The sequence below is a fragment of the Atractosteus spatula genome, chromosome 1 (assembly GCF_055471065.1).
Source record: "Atractosteus spatula isolate fAtrSpa1 chromosome 1, fAtrSpa1.hap1, whole genome shotgun sequence".
Lineage (NCBI taxonomy): Eukaryota > Metazoa > Chordata > Actinopteri > Semionotiformes > Lepisosteidae > Atractosteus > Atractosteus spatula.
The window spans coordinates 25,778,437-25,802,799 of NC_142706.1; the positions used below are offsets into that span (position 1 = coordinate 25,778,437).

The 24,363-nt window shown below is 37.6% G+C and overlaps 1 protein-coding gene across 3 annotated transcripts in view; it reads left to right on the forward strand.

Moving 5' to 3' along the window:
• The window catches only part of atp8a1 (ATPase phospholipid transporting 8A1), a 372,853-nt gene that overhangs the window by 59,676 nt on the left and 288,814 nt on the right, over positions 1-24,363 (forward strand). For all 3 annotated transcript variants that reach the window (XM_088910036.1, XM_088910046.1, XM_088910027.1), the window contains exons 3-4: positions 1,690-1,789; positions 16,815-16,913. In XM_088910036.1, coding sequence (XP_088766162.1) covers positions 1,690-1,789; positions 16,815-16,913 — 199 coding nt within the window. The remainder of the gene's footprint in view (positions 1-1,689; positions 1,790-16,814; positions 16,914-24,363) is intronic.

The window sequence follows — 24,363 nt, forward strand, 5'->3', positions numbered from 1 at the left end:
CAGGTCCTGAAGCAGCAAAACAGCCCCAGACCATCCCACTACCACCACCATATTTTACTGTTGGTATGATGTTCCTTTTCTGAAATGCTGTGTTACTTTTACGCCAGATGTAATGGGACACACACCTTCCAAAAAGTTCAACTTTTGTCTCGTCACTCCACAGAGTATTTTCCCAAAAGTCTTGGGGATCATCAAGATGTTTTCTGGCAAAACTGAGACAAGCCTTTATGTTCTTTTTGCTCAGCAGTGGTTTTCGTCTTGGAACTCTGCCATGCAGGCCATTTTTGCCCAGTCTCTTTCTTATGGTGGAGTCATGAACACTGACCTTAACTGAGGCAAGTGAAGCCTGCAGTTCTTTGGATGTTGTTGTGGGGTTTTTTGTGACCTCTTGGATGAGTCGTCGCTGAGCTCTTGGGGTAATTTTGGTCGGCCGGCCACTCCTGGGAAGGTTCACCACTGTTCCATGTTTTCGCCATTTGTATATAATGGCTCTCACTGTGGTTCGCTGGAGTCCCAAAGCTTTAGAAATGGCTTTATAACCTTTTCCAGACTGATAAATCTCAATTACTCTGTTTCTCATTTGTTCCTGAATTTCTTTGGATCGCAGCATGATGTCTAGCTTTTGAGGATCTTTTGGTCTACTCCACTTTGTCAGGCAGGTCCTATTTAAGTTATTTCTTGATTGAGAACAGGTGTGGCAGTAATCAGGCCTGGGTGTGGCTAGAGAAATTTAACTCAGCTTTCCAAAGATGTGATAAACCACAGTTGATTTATGTTTTAACAGGGGGGGCAATCACTTTTTCACACAGGGCCATGTAGGTTTGGATTTTGTTTTTCCCTTAATAATAAAAACCTTCATTTAAAAACTGCATTTTGTGTTTACTTGTGTTATCTTTGTCTAATATTTCAATTTGTTTGATGATCTGAAACATTTCAGTGTGACAAACATGCAAAAAAATAAGAAATCAGGAAGGGGGCAAACACTTTTTCACACCACTGTATATGTTTATGTTCCTAATTTAATATCGTTTATGACCTTCAGATGCGTTATGCTCCTATTCTTTTTATGCTCAGCTACTAAAATTTCCCTTTAGTGGTAAAATTCCATATAAATATTCAATACTAAGCGGATTAAAATGTGCACAGTAAAGAGATTAAATTATGAAATCTTTTCACTACCGACCATTGCACCACGAGTGCCCCTGTCGGTCATTTTGGCCAGCCAATCACTTACCCCGGTAGGGCGCGGTGGCGCACACGTAGATGCCTACGGTACGGGTTTGTAACGTGCAGTTTGAATGGCTGCATCCGTAAATATGGGTGAACTGGTAATGTGACAAATTCTGCCCATTCATAAGAAGGGTGACAAGACTGAACTAAGTAGTAATACAGGTAGTCATATGGTTCTGACTTCCTTTTCATGTAAGGTTATAGAAAGTGGAAACTATGTGGAAATGCACTTAAAACCAAGAACAGGAGGTACTGTATTTCTTTATGCACATGTTTGGTACTTCTTTATGCAAGAGGGTGTGGAAACAGCTACATAGCCATTTGTCAAAACTGATACTCTGGCATTGTTCAAGCAATAGCTGGATAAAATTCCTGGATCTCTTCCCTGGAAAAAAATATTAATATAAGGAAGCCTATTATTGTTACCTGAGTCCAATTATTTTTTCTTTTATTTTTCAGCACTGCAAAGTACAATGTTCTTACATTCCTGCCAAGGTTCCTGTATTCGCAATTCAGAAGGGCAGCAAATGCTTTTTTCCTTTTCATTGCACTCCTCCAGGTAAGTTGCAATAAAGCATCAGAGGGAGAAATCCACAGATATTTAATACAGAAGAACATGCTTTTCTTAGTACTGTATCTAAGTACTGTACTATCTTCACATGGCATAACCCATTAACATGATCATAAGAGTGAACCAGGAAATGTTATACTTGTATCCACCTCAAGTTTGATGATGTTGTTAGAAAAGGCACTTGGTCTTTATTCATGTATAGGGGGTCCACGTTTAACGTCTCCCCGCTTTTACAACTTTTGGCGACTTTGGACATAAAAATTCCCTAGCTTTGCGTTCTATGACGTGAACACCCCTCTAAAAAAGCTAGAGCATAAAAAAATTCTAGTAAATTTGTAGTAAATCATTGCAAAATAGCTTTGCATTATATAAGCATTGTATATTATGTGTTATTTTATAACTGTGTTTACAATGTTTATAGTTTTTTTTTATGTGCTGACTGTACGTCATCTGAAAAAAGAAATTCAGAGAAACTTGGAGAAGCGGAAGCAGACTAAATTGCTAGATAAAATATAAGTAATTGTACACTATGCATTAGATTTCCTTATTTGTAATTTGTACAGTATTTAATGTAATTACAGATCCAGCCATTCAAAAAGCACGGGGTACGCTGCGTTAAAACGCGGTGGGCTTGGCACAATATACAGCATTATACTGCATGTTAATTGAAATATGATAATATTATCCGGAAGCACCTTGTAAAACCGCCAGGTGGAGCTAATAAAGCTTAACGTCTCATGTACAGTATTTGAGCTGTCGCCAGAAAACGCCTAGTTTCAAGCTGAGGGACAGTCTTTTCCAATTAAGAATTTAAGTTGTATACTCTTTAGACTTTTAATGATTTTAAACTGTATATTACAGCATTTTAATCATTAAACATTAAAATGTCAGTATATTGTATAAAAGCAAGATTGCTCAGTTAGACAAAAGTACACAACGTTCCACCTTCATCATAAATAATTTAATTATTCATAAATATTTTACGCATCAAAGTCTTTTACTTGGTAACTTAGCGGGTTCTGGTTTTAACATGCTTGTTCTAACAGTATTAAGCTTATATTGTGTACTTCATAAAAAGTTATAATGTTTTATCCTTTTCTAAGAATACATAGTAAGAACACCACTTGTTGTTACTGTAAAAAGATAAATGTTGTAGTGATTTAACATCACTTTATATTTATATGAATATGAAATCATGTAACTAAGCAGCTAACAGGTGGAAATTTCGTAAACATTTTGACATCTGTTTCTTTTTTAAAAACTTATCCTTGTCATGGTAATGGACAAATCACTGAACCCAATGGTTCAAAGCCCGATCAGAGTATTACTTTCGGTTTCTTTTATACTGAATACATTAAATAGTCCACTATTATAGCTTGTTGTTTGCTGTGGCATGAATTTGTGTATCTGGATAAATTAAGTGATGGTATTGTGATTAAGGAATTCTTCCCGAAATTCTTTAAGTTAAACAAAGGAGGGAAGAAGAGTTATTTTACAGTTGGCACTCTGAGATTCTGACTGATTTAATTCTCCTCATTTAGCTGAAACAGATAAAGTACTCATGCAGTAGTTCGATGTTTTGGAAGGCGCACTGCTTTATTAACAGACACTCCGACTCAAACCTGTGTCATACAGTGATATAGATGTGGGTAATGTCATCCCCATTAAATAATGTGCTTATCGCGCAAATCCTGCTAAACTATAAGCGTTGCAGAAGGTGATAAACTGTACATTATTTACTGGAGCACAGTTGAGTTCAAAGAAGGAAGTCTGTGAAGCCCCCCTGTTCATTGGTACCAAACATTGATGAGATTTCACGGTTCTCTACAGATTACAGAAAAGTGAACGCTGAAACTCCACCAGGTCCGATGCGCTGTTCCCTTTTGTAACAGGGTTACTCCCTGGAAATTAGACACAAGAAGAGTGTTAATGGACAATGTTGTGTGGCTCTGGTGGAATTTCTCTCTAAACTGAAGAGTTGTAGAGGAGACATGTTGTGTATCGCTTCTTTTTACACTTGTAAGAACATTCCAATGTTAATGTGAGACAGAAGGTATGATCAATAACCTTTTAAATCTGTAGCTCTTAATTCACACCTGCATGTCAAGATCACAGTTTCAAAATAAAAAACATCAAAGCTTTGATTGGATGAGATTGTTTCGCAAGGATGTGAAATGTGACAATTTGCTACAGTTACCATCAGGAGAAAAAATGCCAATGTAAATGTCATATTTACAATTTGTTGAAAATAAAAAATGTAAAGTTCTCTAAAGCTTTCTCTGTCAAGAATGAGAATTCACGTGGAGAGCTGTGTAAGCATGCGTAGGCAGCAAAAGATCAGCTAAAGAGGGAAGAAAACACTTTCAAAGAAAACAATGTTTCAGGTGTGAAGAATACAGATCCCCAATTCAATTGTAGCCTAAACCTTTCCCCACACACCCTACCCCCGCTGCGATTGGAATATACACACACAAAACACTGAAAGTTTTACAGTAGATGATCAGGTGTTTCGCAGACATAGGGATAGTACGTAATTCTGGCTTTATGAACTCACACCTGGGGTTCGATTAATTCAAAATAAGTTTTGTTTTAAAAAAAACTGCACCAGGTACTAGATCTTGTTTATATAAAAGTTATATCACTGGGCATTAGTGGACGGTTAGTGGACGGTGCTAATCTGCTTAACACCTGTAGAAAACATAATTTATTTCTGTAAGGAATGTGTGTTGCGTTTACAAAATTAAAGTGTTTCGAATGTTTAATTAAGAAGTAAAAAGAACTTACAGTTTACGCAAAGACTCAAACTACAGTATGGTAAAAACGAGTGTTAAGAAAAAAGAGGATATTTGATTGCTGGTTGCCTTATATTTAATTTAAAAAATGAAATAAAAAATAAGATACAATGACGTGTTCCTGCCTAACTCAAACATTGCATGATTTTAGAAGCAGTAAAAAATGGTTTAGATAGCAGAAAGTCACCTTGCTCTTACAGGTGGCTCTGTTAGGCAGAGTTTGTGTTGTCAGTGAAAAAAATGACTGCGGACACTTTTCCTTCCACCCAGGTTGTTTAAAAAAAACTTGCTCTTAATGGGCTAATCCTTCATTCATTCTCTCTGATGCAGTACATCAACTGGTCAGGTGACTGAGGGTGACTGACATTATTTCCCACTTCATTCTGGGGAATGTAGTTTTGACAAGAACCTCCATCTTATCTCCATCTATCACTCTCTCATTATGCGTGAATGAGTCAACTTAAAAATAAAATGTGTTTACAAAGAAAGTGGATTACAGTACATTTGGGTATGCATGATTAGCAACATGGGGTCATTGTTATGATTTCTCTATTATTATCAAATCCTTCAACTCATTTACTTATGGTTATTTTGGAAACATGTTGACATGTTCCTTTTAACTACATTGCTGTCGATATTGTAGCAACAGACAAAATGAAACACTTGGAGTTTGTAATTTAGGGCGCTTTGAAGGAGTTAAACATTGATGCAGGACAAATAAATGTATTTACTTTAGCTATACTGTAGTGGCAGTACAGTAGCAGTTTGAAATTATTCGTTGTTATTAATAAATCACTTAGCTTAGAACATGTTGTGATATTTAGAAATATCAAAAATGTCAGTATAGTGTACATAATATTTGCTATTTTAGTTTTTCAAAGCACTGTTTATTTCTTAAAGGAAATCTTATGGTGACAGCTGGGTTCGAATCCCCGACCTCCAGCATGCAAGGCACACACTTAAGCCATGCCATTACACCACACATGTAATCATGGGTGAATGGGTTAAACTGATGCAGACATTTACAAAGAAAGTGCACTACTGTGATAATTTGAGCTATATGAATATAATTATATCGTTATTAATTTCTTTAGATATGCGATTCCATATTATATTTCCTATTAATCAAATTCTAAAAAGTACGCAATTTTTACTGCGATAACGAGCGCAAATATTCATAGGAAAGGTTAAAACATTATAACTTTTTATGAATTATATAACCTTAATATAGTCAGAAGGAGCACGTTAATTTTTTTCCAAAATAACCACAGTATGTAACCAAATGAAAGACTTTGATCCTTAAAATGTTTAAGAAGGAAGTGGAATACTGGTGTGTATTTTTTATTTAAATTACCAATACCAGCCATATACAGTTTACATAACATGTTCCTAAATTAATATCGTTTATGACCTTCAGACGCGTTATGCTCCTCTTCTTTTTATTCTCAGTTACTAAAATTTCCCTTTAGTTATAAAATTCCATATTAATATTCAATATTAAGCAGATTAAAACATGCACAGTAAAGAGATGATTAAATCGTTTCATTAACAACCAGTGCACCCCGAGTGCCGCCGGTCTATCATTTTGGCCAGCCAATCACATACTGTGGTACAACGCAGTGAACTGTAGATAATTTCGCATGACACAGGGTTGTACTGTCCATTTTGAATGGCTGAATCTGTATACACAAGAAGAATTATTCTAATTAAGAACTGTTGACAAAGCTATTATTTTAACTGACTACCCCATTTTGTTTAATGAATATGAATTCATGCCATTTTATGTAAAGACTAAGTAGTAGTACAAAGCTTTGAATAAACGGAGAGAGGTATTGCCAAGTTTTCCTTTTTTATTTTACTTCTCCCGTTTAGCATTGAGCCTGCTCAACATGAATCGACAAGTTATGTTCCTCTTACTGCCACTGTGTTTGTGCAGGGACAGATGGGACAACATTCAGTTTCATCAAACTGATAGAAAAGCGGAGATAGAAAAATTCTTATAATAATTCTTTGCTGTTGTGCACTTAGCAGCTAGAAAAGACACAGTGTGCAAGCAGCAACTACAGGAGGTATTTTGACCGTGGGCTGTAACCAAACAGTAATGTCATGTGAGGGTGTCCTAGTACCCTTTTTATAACGAGGCAACCTTGCACTGCATCACAGAAGGACTTAGTGTAACTTTTTGGACAATACATTTATCACCCACTCTGTCTTTTCCAATGATACTTCCCAAATAAGTGAATGTATCCTCTAGTTGTTCTCCATCGAGTGTTATGGTCTCTTCATTGCTTTGATAAATTCTCATTGCTTTTGTTTTTAATGTGTTGATGTTGTCTTCTGAGATGGCTGCAACGGTTGACAATTTGGATCTGTTATTCTGTGTGAAATACAGTATAAGAAACTTTTATTGTCCCCAAGCGGATTTTGCTCTGGCACGAGGAACCAAAGACAAAAGGCAATACTTTTGCATTTTGTGTATGGTATTTATTAACTTTTCATTTCTAAAATAATTTTAAGTATTTTTATTTTGAAAGGGTCTGTTTAAAATGGAACAGTAAGTGTCTCCATATATGTAGTTTTTACTCGCAGATGAGCTAACATGAGCTAAATTTTATGTGGATATAAAATCCACATTTCCTGAAGTGCCACATGTTAATGAATTCCATGGAGTAATATCCATAGATATCCATACTGTACATCAACTACAGCATAGTATTGGTGTTGTTCTTGCACACTGCCTTCATCTAGATGCCTTTTACAGCACAGCTTTGCAAGAAATTAAAAAATATTATATAATAAATTATTATATTATCTATTATTATTATATCATAGAAACAATATTATATAATTAAAATTATATACAGGTATTTCAAGAGGTAAATACTGTAATTCAATGGTAAAATGCAAAATTAAATATGTTGGTCTAAATATAGTGAAGACTTTTATTAGCTACAATCCAGCTCACTGTATGTGACAAAGTCATTCAGATCACTACTAAAAAAAACATTTTAACCTGGCCTTTTTTGTTTTTATATGTTTTTCATTGCTTTAAAATATGATGTATTTTTAAACCCACTATGTATTATATATTTTTTAAATCAAAATCTAAAAATTATCTGTTTTCTAATTACTATTTATTATTTGGAGTTATGGTAGCAAGCAATGTGGTAACAACACCCTGTCTCAACAATGTAATCACTTTATTTAATGAAATTGTCGCTGATAAAATGCACACAGTATAATTAGTGTAGAACAGCACTGATGGGTTAATAAACATTTAATACTGTACTGATATGACAACAACATGCAATGGCGGACTATCACTGCACACCTGGCAGTCCTGTATCAGATTATTCCAAAAAAGAAAAAATGATAGTGCAGCTCGAAATACACTGTTTTAAAAGAGAGGTTTACTTGTTTCTTATGATATATTGTTTGTTGTGGTGTGTTTTGATTTTGCTGCTCAAACTTGAGACAGACAATGCTGTAGTTTCTATTGCAGTCTATTCTATTATCACATTATTGGAATCTCTGTGTTATTAATGTTTTTTAATATTGTCACTGATGTGAGAACAGATTTAATGGTTAGATTTAGAGGATGTTGGAGATTAATTGCATGTGAAATACCTTGTGCAATGATTAAAAAATGTTTTTTTTATCATGATGCAAGTTTAAATTTCAGGTGTTGTAACCTCACTGAAACCACATGAAAATGGAGGCATCTGGAAATTCTGCAAAGAGGTTAATTTGCAAATTAATTTGACTGCTTCAAAGCAATATACCAGAGTTAAAGCAAAACAAAAAAAAGTTTTTATTGTTTATTTGAGAAAACAGATTCACTTAAACCAATTTTCCAAGAAGAAAACCACTGCTCTTCAAAAAGAGCATTTGTGCAACTCATGACCACATGACTTTCACTAAAAAGTACAAAGCTGAACAGGCTTGTGGAACTATGCTCTCTATACAGACAAGGCAAAGGTACAGATCCAGATCCGCATAATGTGTCATAATATGCAGATGCAGAAATTTAAAACGAGCGGGTTATACCGCATTAAAACGCGGTGGGTGTGTCACGGTATAACAAGGGTTACCATTGTAGTGGCAATGCTTGTTAATAAGACAGAATTAAGTGTTGCTGTGCTTTCCCAAATGAGGCCCCATCTCTCTCTTCATCTCTGTGGTGCAGCCACAGAGAAACTATTCATGCAGGCTGATTTAAAGATGTTTTCTTTTGATAAGGGACAGCTCCCAAATGGGGATGCACTTAGCTAAGCTTGGCTATCATGATCAATGGTCATCCATTGGCGCCTAAAAGTCTGCAAGATTCCAAGGGAGAGCTTCATCCAAGTGGTTTACAACTCTAAGGTCAGAGGGCATGGTTACTCATTATCAGCCAATCAGGAACTGGTAGGGCCGAGTAACCCACGTGGGTCTCTGATGCCCATGAGACTTTCAGCCAATGAACGAGCTGAAGTTCCTCCAGGTAAAAACAGGCAACACAGAGCTCCAAGATTTAAAAAGAACTATTCTAGAGGCAATTCTAAGGGGAATTCTAAAGAGAATTCTAAGGAGAATTCCAGGGGTGCGAGACAATTCCAAGGGCAGGACATTCTCGCAGCGCGCCTCCTGACCATCCTGAGACTCAGCCCGGACAACCACGGAACGGCCAGTGTGTCCGAGTGCCAGAACTTTCCTCTGTTCTAAGAATCTAGAGCGGAGGTTGGCAGAGAGTAACCCGAGGATCCACCCGAGGTTAGCACCAGCAGCAAGCCTCGTGAACAGGTCAGAACTGTGGACAGCTGAATCACTATTCAGAACTAGTGCTTCATTAGGAACGAACCGGTCCTCTTCCTGACCTGCTGGGACCCACAGTCATCTTTTCTCCTGTGCACAAACTCTTGCTAGTTAAAGCCAACACTAACTAGCTGGTCTTCAGTGAGCATCAGCAGCGCACCGTTGCAAGCCGCACAGCACAGCCTGGCACGGAGCCAGAGAGCCCACAGGGGATCTGAATCCCCAGAGATTGGATGAATATTCAACTTCAATGCATTACAGCTCGAGAATTCAATTGTTATCCCAACCAGTTGATATCAATTTAATTCCTAAGAGTTATATACTTGTTTTGAGTATCCAATGTAGAAGTTATAACCAAGTTCATTTACGAAACGGTCTAAATGAATGATATACTGTACTGAACGTATGTCCTCTTGATATATGTAACTCTTCGTAACTGACTGAATATATACCTTTTGTATTCTGATAACCCTCTCGATAAGATCTGTTAGGTTAATATGCATATTCCATGTATTAATAAATGTATCCTCGTGTATTAGTACCTGTGTGTGTGCGTTGTTTGAGTTATATCGCATGGTTGGATTCTAAAGCCATTAAAATAATCATTTTGTGATTTACGGCTACAATTAAGAATTGTCCCCGTAAATGCCCAAACCCTACAGAACAGGTGCCTCGTGAGAGCACACTACACCATATTATGCAGTATTTTACGGTATTATACCGCAAGTAAGATAATAGTATCCGGAATTACCGCCAGGTGGAGCTAATAAAGCTCAACCTCTCATGTACAGCGTTTGAGCTGTCGCCATCAAAGTCTTTACCGAAGATATTACTAATAGTATTAATAATGAATGACCTTGGACAAGCTGTAAACTCAAAGTATTACCCTGGTCCACATTCTTTGTAACCGTCTTTGTAAACGAAAATACTTTTTTTTTCATTGACAAAAAGTAACACCACAGTATTTCGTTGATCCAATCATGCATTTGTTTCCAATCATACAAAGTAATTCTTGAGAATCTCTGATTCACCATGCCTTTCACATGCTCATAAAAGATATTAATGTAGGAACATATTACTGTATGTAAACTGTACTGTATATGGCTAGTCTTGCTATTTTAAAGAAAAAATACACACCAGTATTCAATTTCTCCCTAAACATTTTAAGCATCAAAGTCTTACATGTGGTTGACCTTCTGACCATATTACTCTATCTGTATTGCTGTTTCAGTGCATGTCACATGACTTGCCTTGGTGGTATGACGGCACCAATTTACAGTATAAGCATGAGGTCGGGTGTTCAAATCCAGCAATCGCTATGGGTTTTCTTTTAACAAAAACATTTATTTGAAAAACGAAAATAGCAAATATTATGGACACTACAGTATATTGACATTTTTTATATTTCAAAATAACACAACATGTTCGTACTGTATGTACACAGCGGTACCGCAGGTTGTACTGTAGGGCGCAAATCCACCTTAGCCGAAAAGCCCAACGCACGCCCCGGACACCTCCCGCGAGACTGATTCGTTCCCCCTGCCCCACCAACTCTTGCCAGCCTAAGTCAAGGCAACCACCCACCGGCTGCAACCAGTCCAACCCCAGGATACAGTCCTCGTGGACTGGGGCGAGGTAGAAGGGGTGTTTCACCCTTGCAGCCCCAAACTGCACGGTGAGCGCCCGCTTGCCGGGGACCTCTGCGTACTGCCCCGTCACCATCCTCAGTTGCAGGCTGGTGGTTTCCCATCCTGGGGGTCTGGCTGCCTCGGTGCCTGGCAGGACACCAGGCCGCAATAGAGTGATGGTCAAACCGATGTCGACGAGGGCCTGGCAGGGTCTGCCCTTGATGAGGCAGGGAAGAAATAAGCCCCGGCTGTGGCCAACCGTTCCCACGGCAGCAGGCAGGGTGAAGCGCTCCTTCTTGCTTTCCGGAGCGGGGGTAGCATTGCTCAAGGGCGGCCTTCCCCCTTTAGGCTGCCCCGCTCCCGTTTCCTGACGGCCTCCGGAGTCCCTGGTTTTCCCAGGCGATGTGCCCCCTCTCCCCACAGCGGTGGCAGATGACCCGCCGTCGTCGCTCCCCTGGCGTCACTGCGCTGGCCGTCTCCTCCTCCCCATCTGATTCCCCATCCGCCGCCTCCGCTGCCCGGCAGGGAGCACCCCTCCGTTGGTGCCCACCGGTCTCCTCGAATACGGCATCACCCTGCTCAGCCAGAGCCAAGGCCTGCTCCAAGGGGTCTGGCACGGCCAGCTTCACGTGGCGCTGCACCTCAGTCGGCGCCAGGGCCCGGAGGAACGCCTGGAGCGCTATCTCCTGGTGGGCCTCCTCCGGGAGAGTAGGGTAACCCTGGCGGGCTAAGTAGGCCACGTCTGCGGCGACCGGACCCAGTGGCTCTCCCGCTAGGAGGCGGCGTTGGGCCAATCTCGCCCGGAGCAGTCCCGGCACCTCCCCTCTCCCGCCGACCCTGCTGGTCTGGTGTCTCCTTCCTGCCACACGGCCTGAGGCGACCCGGGAAAGGGCCCCCCTTCCACTGGGGGGTCGTCCTGGCCCCTAGTGGCTGCTGCTCGCCCCCAAAAGGCTCTTTAGGGGGTCACTTGGCTGCTGGGGGAACCGGCGCTTCTCCGAGTCTGACATCATCGGCCGTTCACTGTCCATCCTCCCGCTTCTAACACCAATGTAACGAATTCGGGTTCGGTGAGGACGAACACAGAGACTCAGACTTGTGGAGTTAAAAACTGCGCTTTATTTCATCTCCGTCACCACCTGCCAGCAGCACTCCTGCGCCCAGACGAGAGAGAGACACAAGACAAGCCCACCAAGAGCGCGAGCGAGCTAGAGCGCGAGCCCGAGAGAGAGAGCGAGAGAGAGAGAGAGAAAAGAGAGAGAGTAACACTCAGGGGTGCGGAACCAGGGAACTATTTACATGGAAAATGGGCGATCTCACCATGTACGCCAGCCAAGCGCTCTTCGGCCGCTGCCCGGGGCGAATGCGCTACAATATTATGGACACTTTATTGACCTTTTTTTATTTCTAAATATCACAACGTGTTTGAATCTAAGTCATTTATTAATAACAACGAATAGTTTCAAACTGCTACTGATATCATCATCATCAATATGTGAAAAAAGAGAATCCTGTTTTTTTTTGGTCTGTAGCTCAAATCCTGCTTGACTAAAAATTAGACACAAGAAGAGTATTATTGGACAATGTTGTGAGGCTAAAGAAATCAATAACGATATTTATTCAAAGATCTAAATATATTTAACACATACGCCTGACATTAGAGGGTGTGTCTGCTCGCCTGCGCGGTGACGTCACCGTGTTTCCCTCTGATAGTTACAGTAGCAGGAACCTGTACCGTGTGGATCCCTTTAGATCTCCCTTCAGATTTAAAAGGTTATTAATAAATATCTTCAGTGTCACATTAACATTGGAATGTTCTCCAAGTGTAAAAAGAGGCGATACGCAACGTGTCTCCTTCATACATTTTCAGTTTACAGACCGTACAAGATCATTTTTTATGAATAATGTCTTCCGTATCGCATTAAAATTGGAATGCTTTTCACAGGTGTAAATCCACCTATTTTCTAGCCTCTTTATCCAGGTAACAGTTTTACAACTCACCCTCTCCCCTGCCTGTCTGACTTTCTTTTTAACCCTTCTGTGCCCGGATTGCAGCGGGTAAGATATTTTTCCAAGAAAAAAAAGAGAAAAAAAAAAGAGAAATTTCAACAGAGCCTCTTCTCTTCTTGTGTCGTAATTTTTAGTTTAGCAGGATTCAGGCAGGATTTCAGATGAAAGGCAGTGACGTCAAACAAGCCCAATCATAGTTTAACCCGTTCAGAGCCTACATTACATTTTAGCGTTTCATTCACACCTGAAGAAGGCTTCACAGCCGAAACGTTGCGTTTTCTCTCTTCTCTTTTAAGCATGTGTACAATGCTGTAATACAGTTTTAAATAATTAAAAGTCTAAACAGTATCAACTAAACTCCATTAATATAAGTATCGAGTGGTATTAAATAAATACAGCTTTTTAGTATAGATTACACTTTTCTAAAATGTATTTAAAAAATAAAAAAACGATTACAATCTAATCTTTCCACGTTTGATCCCAAGAAAAATAAATCTAAATGGGGAGAAAGCTATGCTGAAAGTTTATTAGTATACTTAGAAGACAAAGATAACGATTTATGTTGCATTTGTCAGACTGTGAATCAATAAAGACATTTAATTAAACACGCGTTTGCGATTTAAATCAAAATGGGGGTAACGGGGACTCTCTCTCTCTTATTATCAGCACTAGTTCAATTGTGGTTCTTTTGGTTTCACGAAGGGCTTCTCAGATACTGTAGTTGGGCATTCAGGTAGATTGCCAGGCGAAATAAAAACAGGTTTATAGTTAATAACCACTTTTTATGCGCAAAACACAGGTTTTTTTTCTTTCTCCTGATCATCTTAGAAATCTGTGTACGCTGTAAGGTTTTTAATTCTTAATTAAACGTTTAAAATACACGTTTCGAATAGAGAAAAAAATATTCCGTTGTCTTCCTGGTATGTAGAACAGATCAGCAGGTCTTGTGGTGTCAGCCAATCACCATTCTGAAGTCATGCCATAATCTCTGGTATACGCACACCCCAGAATTTTGACTTTTTACTGTGTGACAAAGAAATTTTAAAGACTACTTCTTAGTGTAGATAAGAAAGCGTAGATAAAAAAGCTTGGATTCTCATGTATCTGATACACATGTCTTTTCTGCTGTCTTTGTTGCGCTCTTGAGGATCCTTGTGATATTTTGAGCTCTCGGTGAATGATAAGTGTTGCATAGTTTAAATCATTTTCATTCTTAGAAATTATGAAACGCTCGGTTAAAAGCAAGGGAGATTATGTTTGTTATAGTGGACATAAAAACAAGAGTTCGATGCGGCGTTATTGGAAACCCAATTTTAACAACAAATCGCTGGCGTTATATCCTAGAAGACAGACCAGCGCCAGTGGGAGCATGCCCGGAGCGTAAAAGAAAATGTCTGACGAACTAGGGATTAGACAGTTTTTCAGTGTTTGTACAATCGATGGAAATGTTCAAATAAATGTGCTAAAGAAATAAACAAAAAAAGTCATTTATTCCTTTATCATATTGGCTAGCTAATGTTCTCTCTTTGCTAGTTATTTGTGGCTGTGTTTCTGCTTTGCGTAGCAACGTGGGACTATATTCTCAGGAGGAGGAACGTAAACAGCTTAATTTTCGTGTTAAATAATTTTTTTAAATTAAAGTTCTTTCTATACAGCAGTCGTATATTTGGGGACCATTGTATAAAACTTTGATGCTTAAAATGTTTAGGGCGAAATGGAAGACTGGTGTGTATTTTTTCTTTAAACTACCAAGACCAGCCATATAGAGTACAGTTTACATACAGTAATATGTTTATGTTCCTACATTAATATCTTTTATGAGCATGTGAAAGGCATGGTGAATCGGAGATTTTTAAGAATTACTTTGCATGACTGGATACAAATGCGTGATTGGATCAACTAAATGCTGTGGTGTTACTTTTTGTCAATAAAATAAAAGTCTTTTCGTTTACAAAGACGGTTACAAAGAATGTGGACCAGGGTAATACTTTGAGTTTACAGCTTGTCCGTTGTATAAAACTTTGATGCTTAAAATGATTAGGGAGAAATGGAAGACTGGTGTGTATTTTTTCTTTAAACCACCAAGACCAGCCATATACAGTACAGTTTACATATAGTAATATGTTTATGTTCCTACATTAATATCTTTTATGACCTTCAGATGCATTATGCTCCTCTTCTACTAAACATTTCCTTTAATTGTAAAATTCCATATAAATATTCAATACAAAGCAGATTAAAACGTGCACAGTAAAGACATTAAATGATTAAATCTTTCCACGACCGACCAACGCACCATGAGTGCCCCTATCGGTCATTTTGGCTTGCCAATCATGTACCGCGGTATGACGTGTATGACGCGCTATGACGTAGGGATTTGCCCGGGGTACGTGTTTGTACTGCGCACTTTGAATGGCTGCATCTGTACCATACATGCTTCGTTCCAATGCATTTTAATGCCCAAAACTCTTTTATTTCTTTTTAAATAATCTCTTGCAGGACTGCACGTCACAGTAAATGCTTAATGTGCTTAATGGAAAAATTCTGGGCTGTCATGCAAAATGCCTGGGTTCGAATTCCGGCCAGTACCCTCTCCCGCGGGGAATAATCTTTGTCCATTAATACATTTTTTATAAATAATAGAATTTAATTTGTATATTATATTAACATTTTTATTAATTTTGTTTATCACAGCATGTTAAATATTAAAAATAAAGGTAGGTCTGTTTCACAAAGCCAGATACTCAAGTTGGACACCAAGTCGGATATTTAAAAATTGTTAATTGATGTAGGCTGTTCTGAACGGGATGTTTTTTTCAGGTTTTCATCCACATTTAAATAATCTGTATTTATCTTAAGTGTAAGTAAAAATAATTAGGAAATAAATAATTTTATTTTGGTTTTGATCAAAATTGTCTATTATACACATACTGTAGTGGCTTTAAGTCCGTACAGTATAGTAGAAACCAAGAGATTCGATCCTGAAGTGTCTGTTCGTCAAGCCAAGCTTTATTGTAAGCATACAAGAAACCACAATAAAGACCATAGTAGTTATAGTATCTATCTTATTTCAAAGGGGATATGGCTCTACATAGCTTATATATACTTTTCTCTACACCCTCCCCCTCCTGTCTTTGAGTTAACTTTCTCAAGAAACTCCAGGACTCAGAAAGCACTTAAATTGATTGTGGCAGCTTACCATTATTGATACAACCATAAATTCTGAATGTCAGGCCATCTGCCCTTGACCTGAAGCTGGGATACGAAGCATACAAGCAGATGGCCAAAGAAGAAGAAATTCTGATTTTTCAATGGCTTGTCAAAGTCTGGACCCAAAAATCATTGAGATGTTGTGACAAGACATTAAGCAAGCTGTCCATGCAAGGCAACCTTGTAGTTTCACAGAATTGAAGGAGTAATGTGCCAAATGTGAGGGACTGTTAAAGGAACAGTTACATGAAACGTTAAGTTGCAGTCATTGCTGCTCAAGGGGGTGCCACCACTTACTGAATGTAAACTTAATCAAATGTGAATACTTAATGCATGATTTGCAGATAATTAAATGTTAAAAGAGTATCATTTGTGTAGTTTATTTAGTTAGGATCGTTTTATTATTATTGTTGTTAATAATATGAAATCAACATTTCAGAAATATTTGAAAATCCTAAAGGTTTCACAAACTTATACTTATGCATAGTATACATATATTATATATGAAAGCTTGTTAAGTTTTCCATTATATATTTTGGTGTTGTGTTCAACTTGTTCTAATCCTCCTTTATCTCATTTTAGCAAATTCCAGATGTTTCACCAACGGGTCGCTATACCACCTTGGTGCCCCTGCTCTTCATCCTTCTTGTTGCAGCTGTGAAAGAGATGATAGAAGACTTGGTAACACTTTTTATATAATTTAAAGTCTGTTTTCTTTATCTTACCTTTTTTACAATTTTGATATACTTCAAAAGACGTACTGGTGAAAAGTATTGGTGAAGGGTGTTGTATAAAGCTAGAAATTACAGTACTTTTGTTAAGATTTGTCTGTAAGCATAATTAATCATTTCAAGTTACTGTTGAACAATACCAGATTGTATCAGGAAACATTACAAACAGATTTTTTCCTGGGTGTGAAACCTGTTAGTTAAATTTTTAATTGGGCTAAATGATACCCATTGGAAAGGCCAACTTGCCTCTGGAGATTCTGATCTGTAATACTTGAAAGCATGTTCAGTTGTACATGGAAATATTGGATTACCAGGAGTAATAACTGTTCGGGTCAGATCAGAGCCTATGATGTCTCATCTACACCACAAAGTAAATTAGTAGAGTTTGAAGCGGCCCTGTTTAACCCATGGAGTGTCGTTGAGATCTGAGAAGAATAGACTGTGGTTTTGTGGCAAGAAAACTTCTGGTCTAACTCTAGAGACATACGCTTCAGCCATGTTTACTTCCATCAAGGACCAAGTACAGCTGAATACACACTTAATACAATGCCCATTGTATCAAACTTAAACAATAAGGTAATTTTGCTTTGAACTAGAAACCCAAAACCACAGCACTGTGCTCTTGCTATTTTCCAAATAAACTTCTGTATTGCTTGATTTTGTTTGTATGCTGTCCTACAGATTTATCTGACTCTTGTGTTAGAATTAAGACATTATCCTAGGAAAACATGTAAGCCATTTATTAATACTTTAGTACTGAAACACAGCTTTCTGAATGCCAGTAAAATGACTACATGCATAAGAATAGTTAGACTTGAGAGAAAGACATTTTGCTCATCTAGTCAATTGGTAGTTCATAGCTAATTGATCTAAGATCTCATCCAGCCATTTCTGGAAAAATGCCATTATACAGTGTGTACTTCAACAACATGGCTGACTAGCTTGTTCCATACTTCTGCATCCTTCTTCATAAATAAATACCTAGTTTCTCTCAATTTTAAACACATTTCCAAATAGTTTGAACTTGTGACCTCTCGGTTGCCTTTCAGTTCTAAAAATGGAATTTTTTAATTTGAGAATTTTGACTACTCCTCTCAGGGTCCTTTGTAGTCTGCTTTGTTAAAGATAAAAAAATAAATAAAATTGATGTTTGTTTAGCTTGTCGCTTTAGGACATTTCTTTAAGTCCAATAGTTTATCAACCAGACGACAGAATATGGAAATACAAAAAGTTTCAGAGGCACTTCTTTATACAAACGATAACTAAAATGATCAATTAAGAGAGGAAGCCTGAAATAAGTATTCCTTGCATTAAAATACTTTTTTTTGCTTATTTAAGCCGTTTAGTATTTTAATAATAATAATTCCTTACACTTATATAGCACTATTCTGGACAGTCCACTCCAAGCACTTTACAGGTTATGGGGACTCCCCTCCACCACTAATGTACAGCACCCCCCTGGATGATGTGACAGCAGCAACAGTGCACAGAACCTTCACTACACATCAGCAATCAGCTGATGAATTCATAGAAGGGAATTATTAGGAGGCCATGATAGCTAAAGGACAATGAGAATTTTGCCAGGATGCTGGGGTAACAGTAGGGCTGGGCGATAATTATCGCGATAAAATTTTCCTCTATATAAATTTAACAAAAGTTCGATAAATGTTCGATATATATGTTTATGCTTTGCGCATGGTATGTGCATGCGCACAAAATACTGCGCGAGTGTGCGTGCGTGTTGCAGACCGGGCAGCTAACGTGGTGTTGTTTACCCACACGGTGGTGGCTGACACGATTGTAGTTAGAGTGGAGAAATGAGCGACACTGAAGCAAATGTAGTGCTGCCAACGACCAGCTCGAAGGACGATGACATTGTCAACAGAAAAGGTCATTCAACTTTGGTAATTTGGAGATATTTTGGCTTTTTACGATCAGACATAAAACAGAGCACTTTAAACTTTGCAGTCTGTCTGAACCATCTTCTACGTGTGTTTTATCACACTGCAGTATTTAATTTTTCTATTAAGATATTTATTTTGTAAATTTTACTCATACATATTTTGACATAAGAAAGACTTGAATACTCTCTATTCATTTGTTTAATGTTTCTGCTGTTTGGCAAGTGTTTGTTGTGTTCTTAAAATAAAGAGTTGATTAATTTTCCAATTAACTGTTTCTTCAACTTTCACTCAGGAGAAAAAATCTGCCTTTAAACTTCAAAGAAATAATGATTTGAGATTTATCGTGATAATTATCGATATCGACTGATATGAAAATTTTTATCGTGATAATGTTTTTGGCCATATCGCCCAGCCCTAGGTAACACCCCAACTCTTTTCAAGAAACACCCTGGGATTTTTAATGGGCACAGAGAGTCAGGATCTCAGTTTTACATGAGCACCCCCTATTGGCCCCACTAACACCACTTCCAGCAGCAACCGTAGTTTTTCCCAGGAGGTCTCCGATCCAGGCTCACACCTGCTTAGCTTCACTGGGTTGCCAGTTGTGAGTTGTGAGTTTCAGGGTGATATGGGTGCTGGCCTAAATTAATTTTAAAATTGAGTCAGTTCTTTTATTAATTTTTGTAATAAATTAGCAATACAAATCTCATAATATCTCATAATAAATCATAATGTTTCTACAGATGCAGCCATTAAAAACGAGCGGGTTATACCGCGTTAAACGCGATGCGCTTGTCGCGGTATAACACAGGTTACCGTATAATACCATATAATCCCGCATAATACCACATAATACCACAAGTAAGATAATAGTATCCAGAATTACTGCCAAGTGGAGCTAATAAAGCTCAACCACTCATGTACAACGTTTGAGCTGTCGTCATCAAAGTCTTTACCAATGATATAACTAATAGTATTAATAATGAATGACCTTGGACAAGCTGTAAACTCAAAGTATTACCCTGGTCCACATTCTTTGTAACCGTCTTTGTAAACAAAAAGACTTTATTTTTTCATTGACCATCTTTGTAAACGAAAAGACTTTATTTTTTCATTAACAAAAAGTAACACCACAGCATTTAGTTGATCCAATCACGCATTTGTTTCCAATCATGCAAAGTAATTCTTAAAAATCTCCGATTCACCATGCCTTTCACATGCTCATAAAAGATATTAATTTAGGAACATAAACATATTACTATGTGTAAACTGTACTGTATATGGCTGGTCTTGGTATTTTAAAGAAAAAATACACACCAGTATTCCATTTCTCCCTAAACATTTTAAGCATCAAAGTCTTACATGTGGTTATTTGGAAACCTTTTTACATGCTCCTTACTCCTTCTGACCATGTCACTGTACGTTTGTACAGTATACAGTACTCTGTGAGAAAAGTGATAGTTTTAAGCTTTTCTGTGAATACGCTTGATACTGGAGTAAACAGAAGCATACTTTTAGAATTTGATTAATAGGGAATATAATATGGAATCGCGTATCTAAAGAAATTAATAACGATATAATTATATTCATGTACTGTAACACAAACAGTAGTATATACTATACACATACAGTATCTATTGATATGTGTATGGCTGTTTCACCACTTGTCATGTGACCATGCTAGTGGCGTGATGGTTTAAGTGCCTGACTTATAAGCGAGAGGTTGACTGTTCAAATCCAGCTAGCGCCACAAATGTTCTTTTAACAAACATTTCTTTGAAAAAATAAAATAGCAATATTATAAACAATTAATTGACTTTTTTATATTTCTAAATATCACAACATGTTCGAATCAAAGTCATTTTTTAATAACAATGAATAGTCACCGTCTTTCCCTCTGAATCGCTCCAGTAGCAGGAACCTGTATCGTGTGGATCCCTTTAGATCTCCCTTCAGATTTAAAAGGTTATTAATAATATCTTCGGTGTCGCATCTTCCCAGTTTAGCTGATCTTTTGCTGCCTACGCATGCTTACACAGCTCCCTGGGTAAACTATCATACTTGACTGAGAAAGCTTTAGAGAACTTAACATTTTTATTATCAACAAATTGTAAATACAACGTTTACATTGGCGTTATTAATTTTTCACTTGAGTGTATGGAGGAGTGTCAGCTGTCAATGAGAGCAGACCCCCCCTCTTAGGCTGGGCAAACGATTTTTTTAATTTTTAAAAAAGAAATTAAAAAATAGATATAATGATATAAACATTTACTGCAATACAATACTGCAACGTTTCGGCTGTGAATCCTTCTTCACATGTGAGGGTGAAACGCCTGGAGTTTGTAATGTAGGGCGCTCTGGACAGGTTAAACTTTAATGCAGGAAAAATGTATTTCCCAGAAGCTACGGTATACTGATTCTTATGGAATGTGTTTTCTTTCTTCTTTTTTTCAGCATGGAATAAACCTATTACTTGATTCTTATGGAAGCCCATTTCCGCCAGGGAGTAAAAAAAACACACGCACTTTTTAATTGACAAAAAGTAACGCCACACTCTCTTGTTTAAAGCACCACGTCTCTTTCCGTTAAAAGGAGGAGACACTTTACACTTTAACTCTTCAGTTCACAGAGAAATTTCACCAGGGCCTCTTCTCTTCTTGTGTCTAACTTTTAGTTAAGCAGGATTCAAGCAGGATTTTAGTGACCTCAATCAAGCCCAAATCATACTATAGTTGAACCCGTTCAGAGCCTACATTACTATTTAGCGTTTCATTTTGAGCTGACCCTCACACCTGAAGAAGGCTCCACGGCCGAAACGTTGTGTTTTCTTTCTTCTTTTTTTCAGCATGGAATAAACCTATTACTTGTTCCTTAAATAAATACAGCTTTTTAGTATAGATTACACTTTTCTAAAAAATTATTTAAAAAATAAAAACGACTACAATCTAATCTTTCCACGTGTTAAGCATATTCAATTTCAAATCAATTCAAGGTGCTTTATTAGCATGACCGATGGCTACAATCAGTGTTGCCTTTCATCTGAAATCCTGGTTGAATCCTGCTAAACTATTCCTTTGTTTTGTGGTCTGGGTAACTCTTAAGCATACTGTAGTTTTTGTTAACACAAGTTTATCAGTGAAAAGACCACGGGCATTTTTCCTCCCCCCTACATTCTCAGAGTAGAATAGAATTTATTATTAGCACAATTTATTACAGTGCTAAATTTAATATTATTGATTACTAATAGTTTATGCTAACACCTAACTTTCTTAACACGAGAAGTACTATTGTAAGCAAAAAAAAAAGGGTTTTGGAGGGGGGGATATTCTGACAACAAGTGATTATAAGACGATCTGTCAAAGTGCAATGAAATACAATATGCTGGACGGTATGCTTCTCAAAGCACTTTACAGGATAACAACAACAATAACAACAACAATTTACAAGTCTTTTTGCATAGTCTGCAAAGGAACAAGTAAATAGGTTTATTCCATGCTGAAAAGAGAAGAAAGACAACACAATGTTTTGGCCGTTTCAGGCTGCACTGTTCTGCTTCCTATAGTCATATATGGGTTTTTCGCACGAAGTCGTATTTCTTGCGTTGTGAACTTGTGTACACAGCGGCCCCCCCTGGTTCTAGTTAGTGCGTAATTACGCATTGATGAAAAACCGGAGGTTTAAAAAAGAGAATTAGCTCACTGATAGTTTTATGTGGAGGCTGTGAAAATTTTCACAAGTCGTTATCTTTAAAATGCATTTTGTTTTTTAAAGTAGACTTTTTTTTTGTAGACGTTTTAGAAAAGTGTCATCTATACAAAAAAGTTGCATTTAATACCACTCGATTTTAATATATTTACAGAGTTAAGCCCTCTATTAAAGCTCAGATCAAAGATCAAACACAGATCAAACAGCAAAATCTCACACACTTGGAATGATCTGTTATCTGTGATGTGGTAGAGTGTGAATTGTGGTGCTCTAGCTGTGCTAAAAAAAACGGTTGAACAACTCTTAAGCATACTGTAGTTTTTGCTAACAAGTTTATCAGTGAAAAGACCATGGGCATTTTTCCTCCCCCCTACATTCTCAGAGTAGAATAGAATTTATTATTAGCACAATTTATTACTATGCTAAATTTAATATTATTGATTACTAATAGTTTCTGCTAACACCTAAGTTTCTTAACGCAGGAAATACTGCTCAATATGGCTTCGTGCGAAAAAACTGTATATCGCCATAGGAAGCATAACAGCGTAGCCTCCAATTACCCAGACCACAAAACAAAGGAATAGTTTAGCAGGATTCAACCAGGATTTCAGATGAAAGGCAACACTGATTGTAGCCATCGGTCATGCTAATAAAGCACCTTGAATTGATTTGAAATTGAATATCCTTAAGAGTTGTTCAACCGTTTTTTTTCAGCTCAGCCAGCGGACTGATCACAGATTTATCACACATCACACTACTTACTTGTTCCTTTGCAGACTATGCATGCTGTACACGGCTACCCACCCGTTTTAGACCTATTTCACTCAGTAGGTTAACTAAGTGTAAAGTGCTATGAGGAAACAAAGTCTCCGCGGGAGCACATCTGCAATAGAAAGCAACCGGAAACCAAGAGAACCACAACGAGTTTTGACAATAAGAGAGAGAACAGAAAAATAATAAGATAGTCCCCATTAGCCCCATTTTAAATTAAAACATAAACGCGTGTTTAATCAAATGCCTTTATTGATTGACAATCTGACAATGCAACGTAAATCGTTATCTTTGTCTTCTAAGTATCTTAATCAACTTTCAGCATAGCTTTCTCTCCATTTAGATTTATTTTTCATACCATCACTAAACAAAGCAGGAGCGTATTGTGATTCCTCTTGGGATCACATGTGGAAAGATTAGATTGTAATCATTTTTATTTTTTAAATATTTTTTTAAAAAAATGTAATCTATACTAAAAGGCTGTATTTATTTAAGGAACAAGTAATAGGTTTATTCCATGCTGAAAAAAAAACAAAAGAAAACACAATGTTTCGGCCATGGAGCCTTCTTCGGGTGTGAGGGTCAGCTCAAAATGAAACGCTAAATAGTAATGTAGGCTCTGAACGGGTTCAACTATAGTATGATTTGGGCTTGATTGAGGTCACTGAAATCCTGCTTGAATCCTGCTAAACTAAAAGTTAGACACAAGAAGAGAAGAGGCTCTGGTGAAATTTCTCTGTGAACTGAAGAGTTAAAGTGTAAAGTGTCTCCTTCTTTTAACGGAAAGAGACGTGGTGCTTTAAACAAGAGAGTGTGGCGTTACTTTTTGTCAATTAAAAAGTGCGTGTGTTTTTTTTACTCCCTGGTGGAAATGGGCTTCCATAAGAATCAAGTAATAGGTTTATTCCATACTGAAAAAAAGAAGAAAGAAAACACATTCCATAAGAATCAGTATACTGTAGCTTCTGGGAAATACATTTTTCCTGCATTAAAGTTTAACCTGTCCAGAGCGCCCTACAT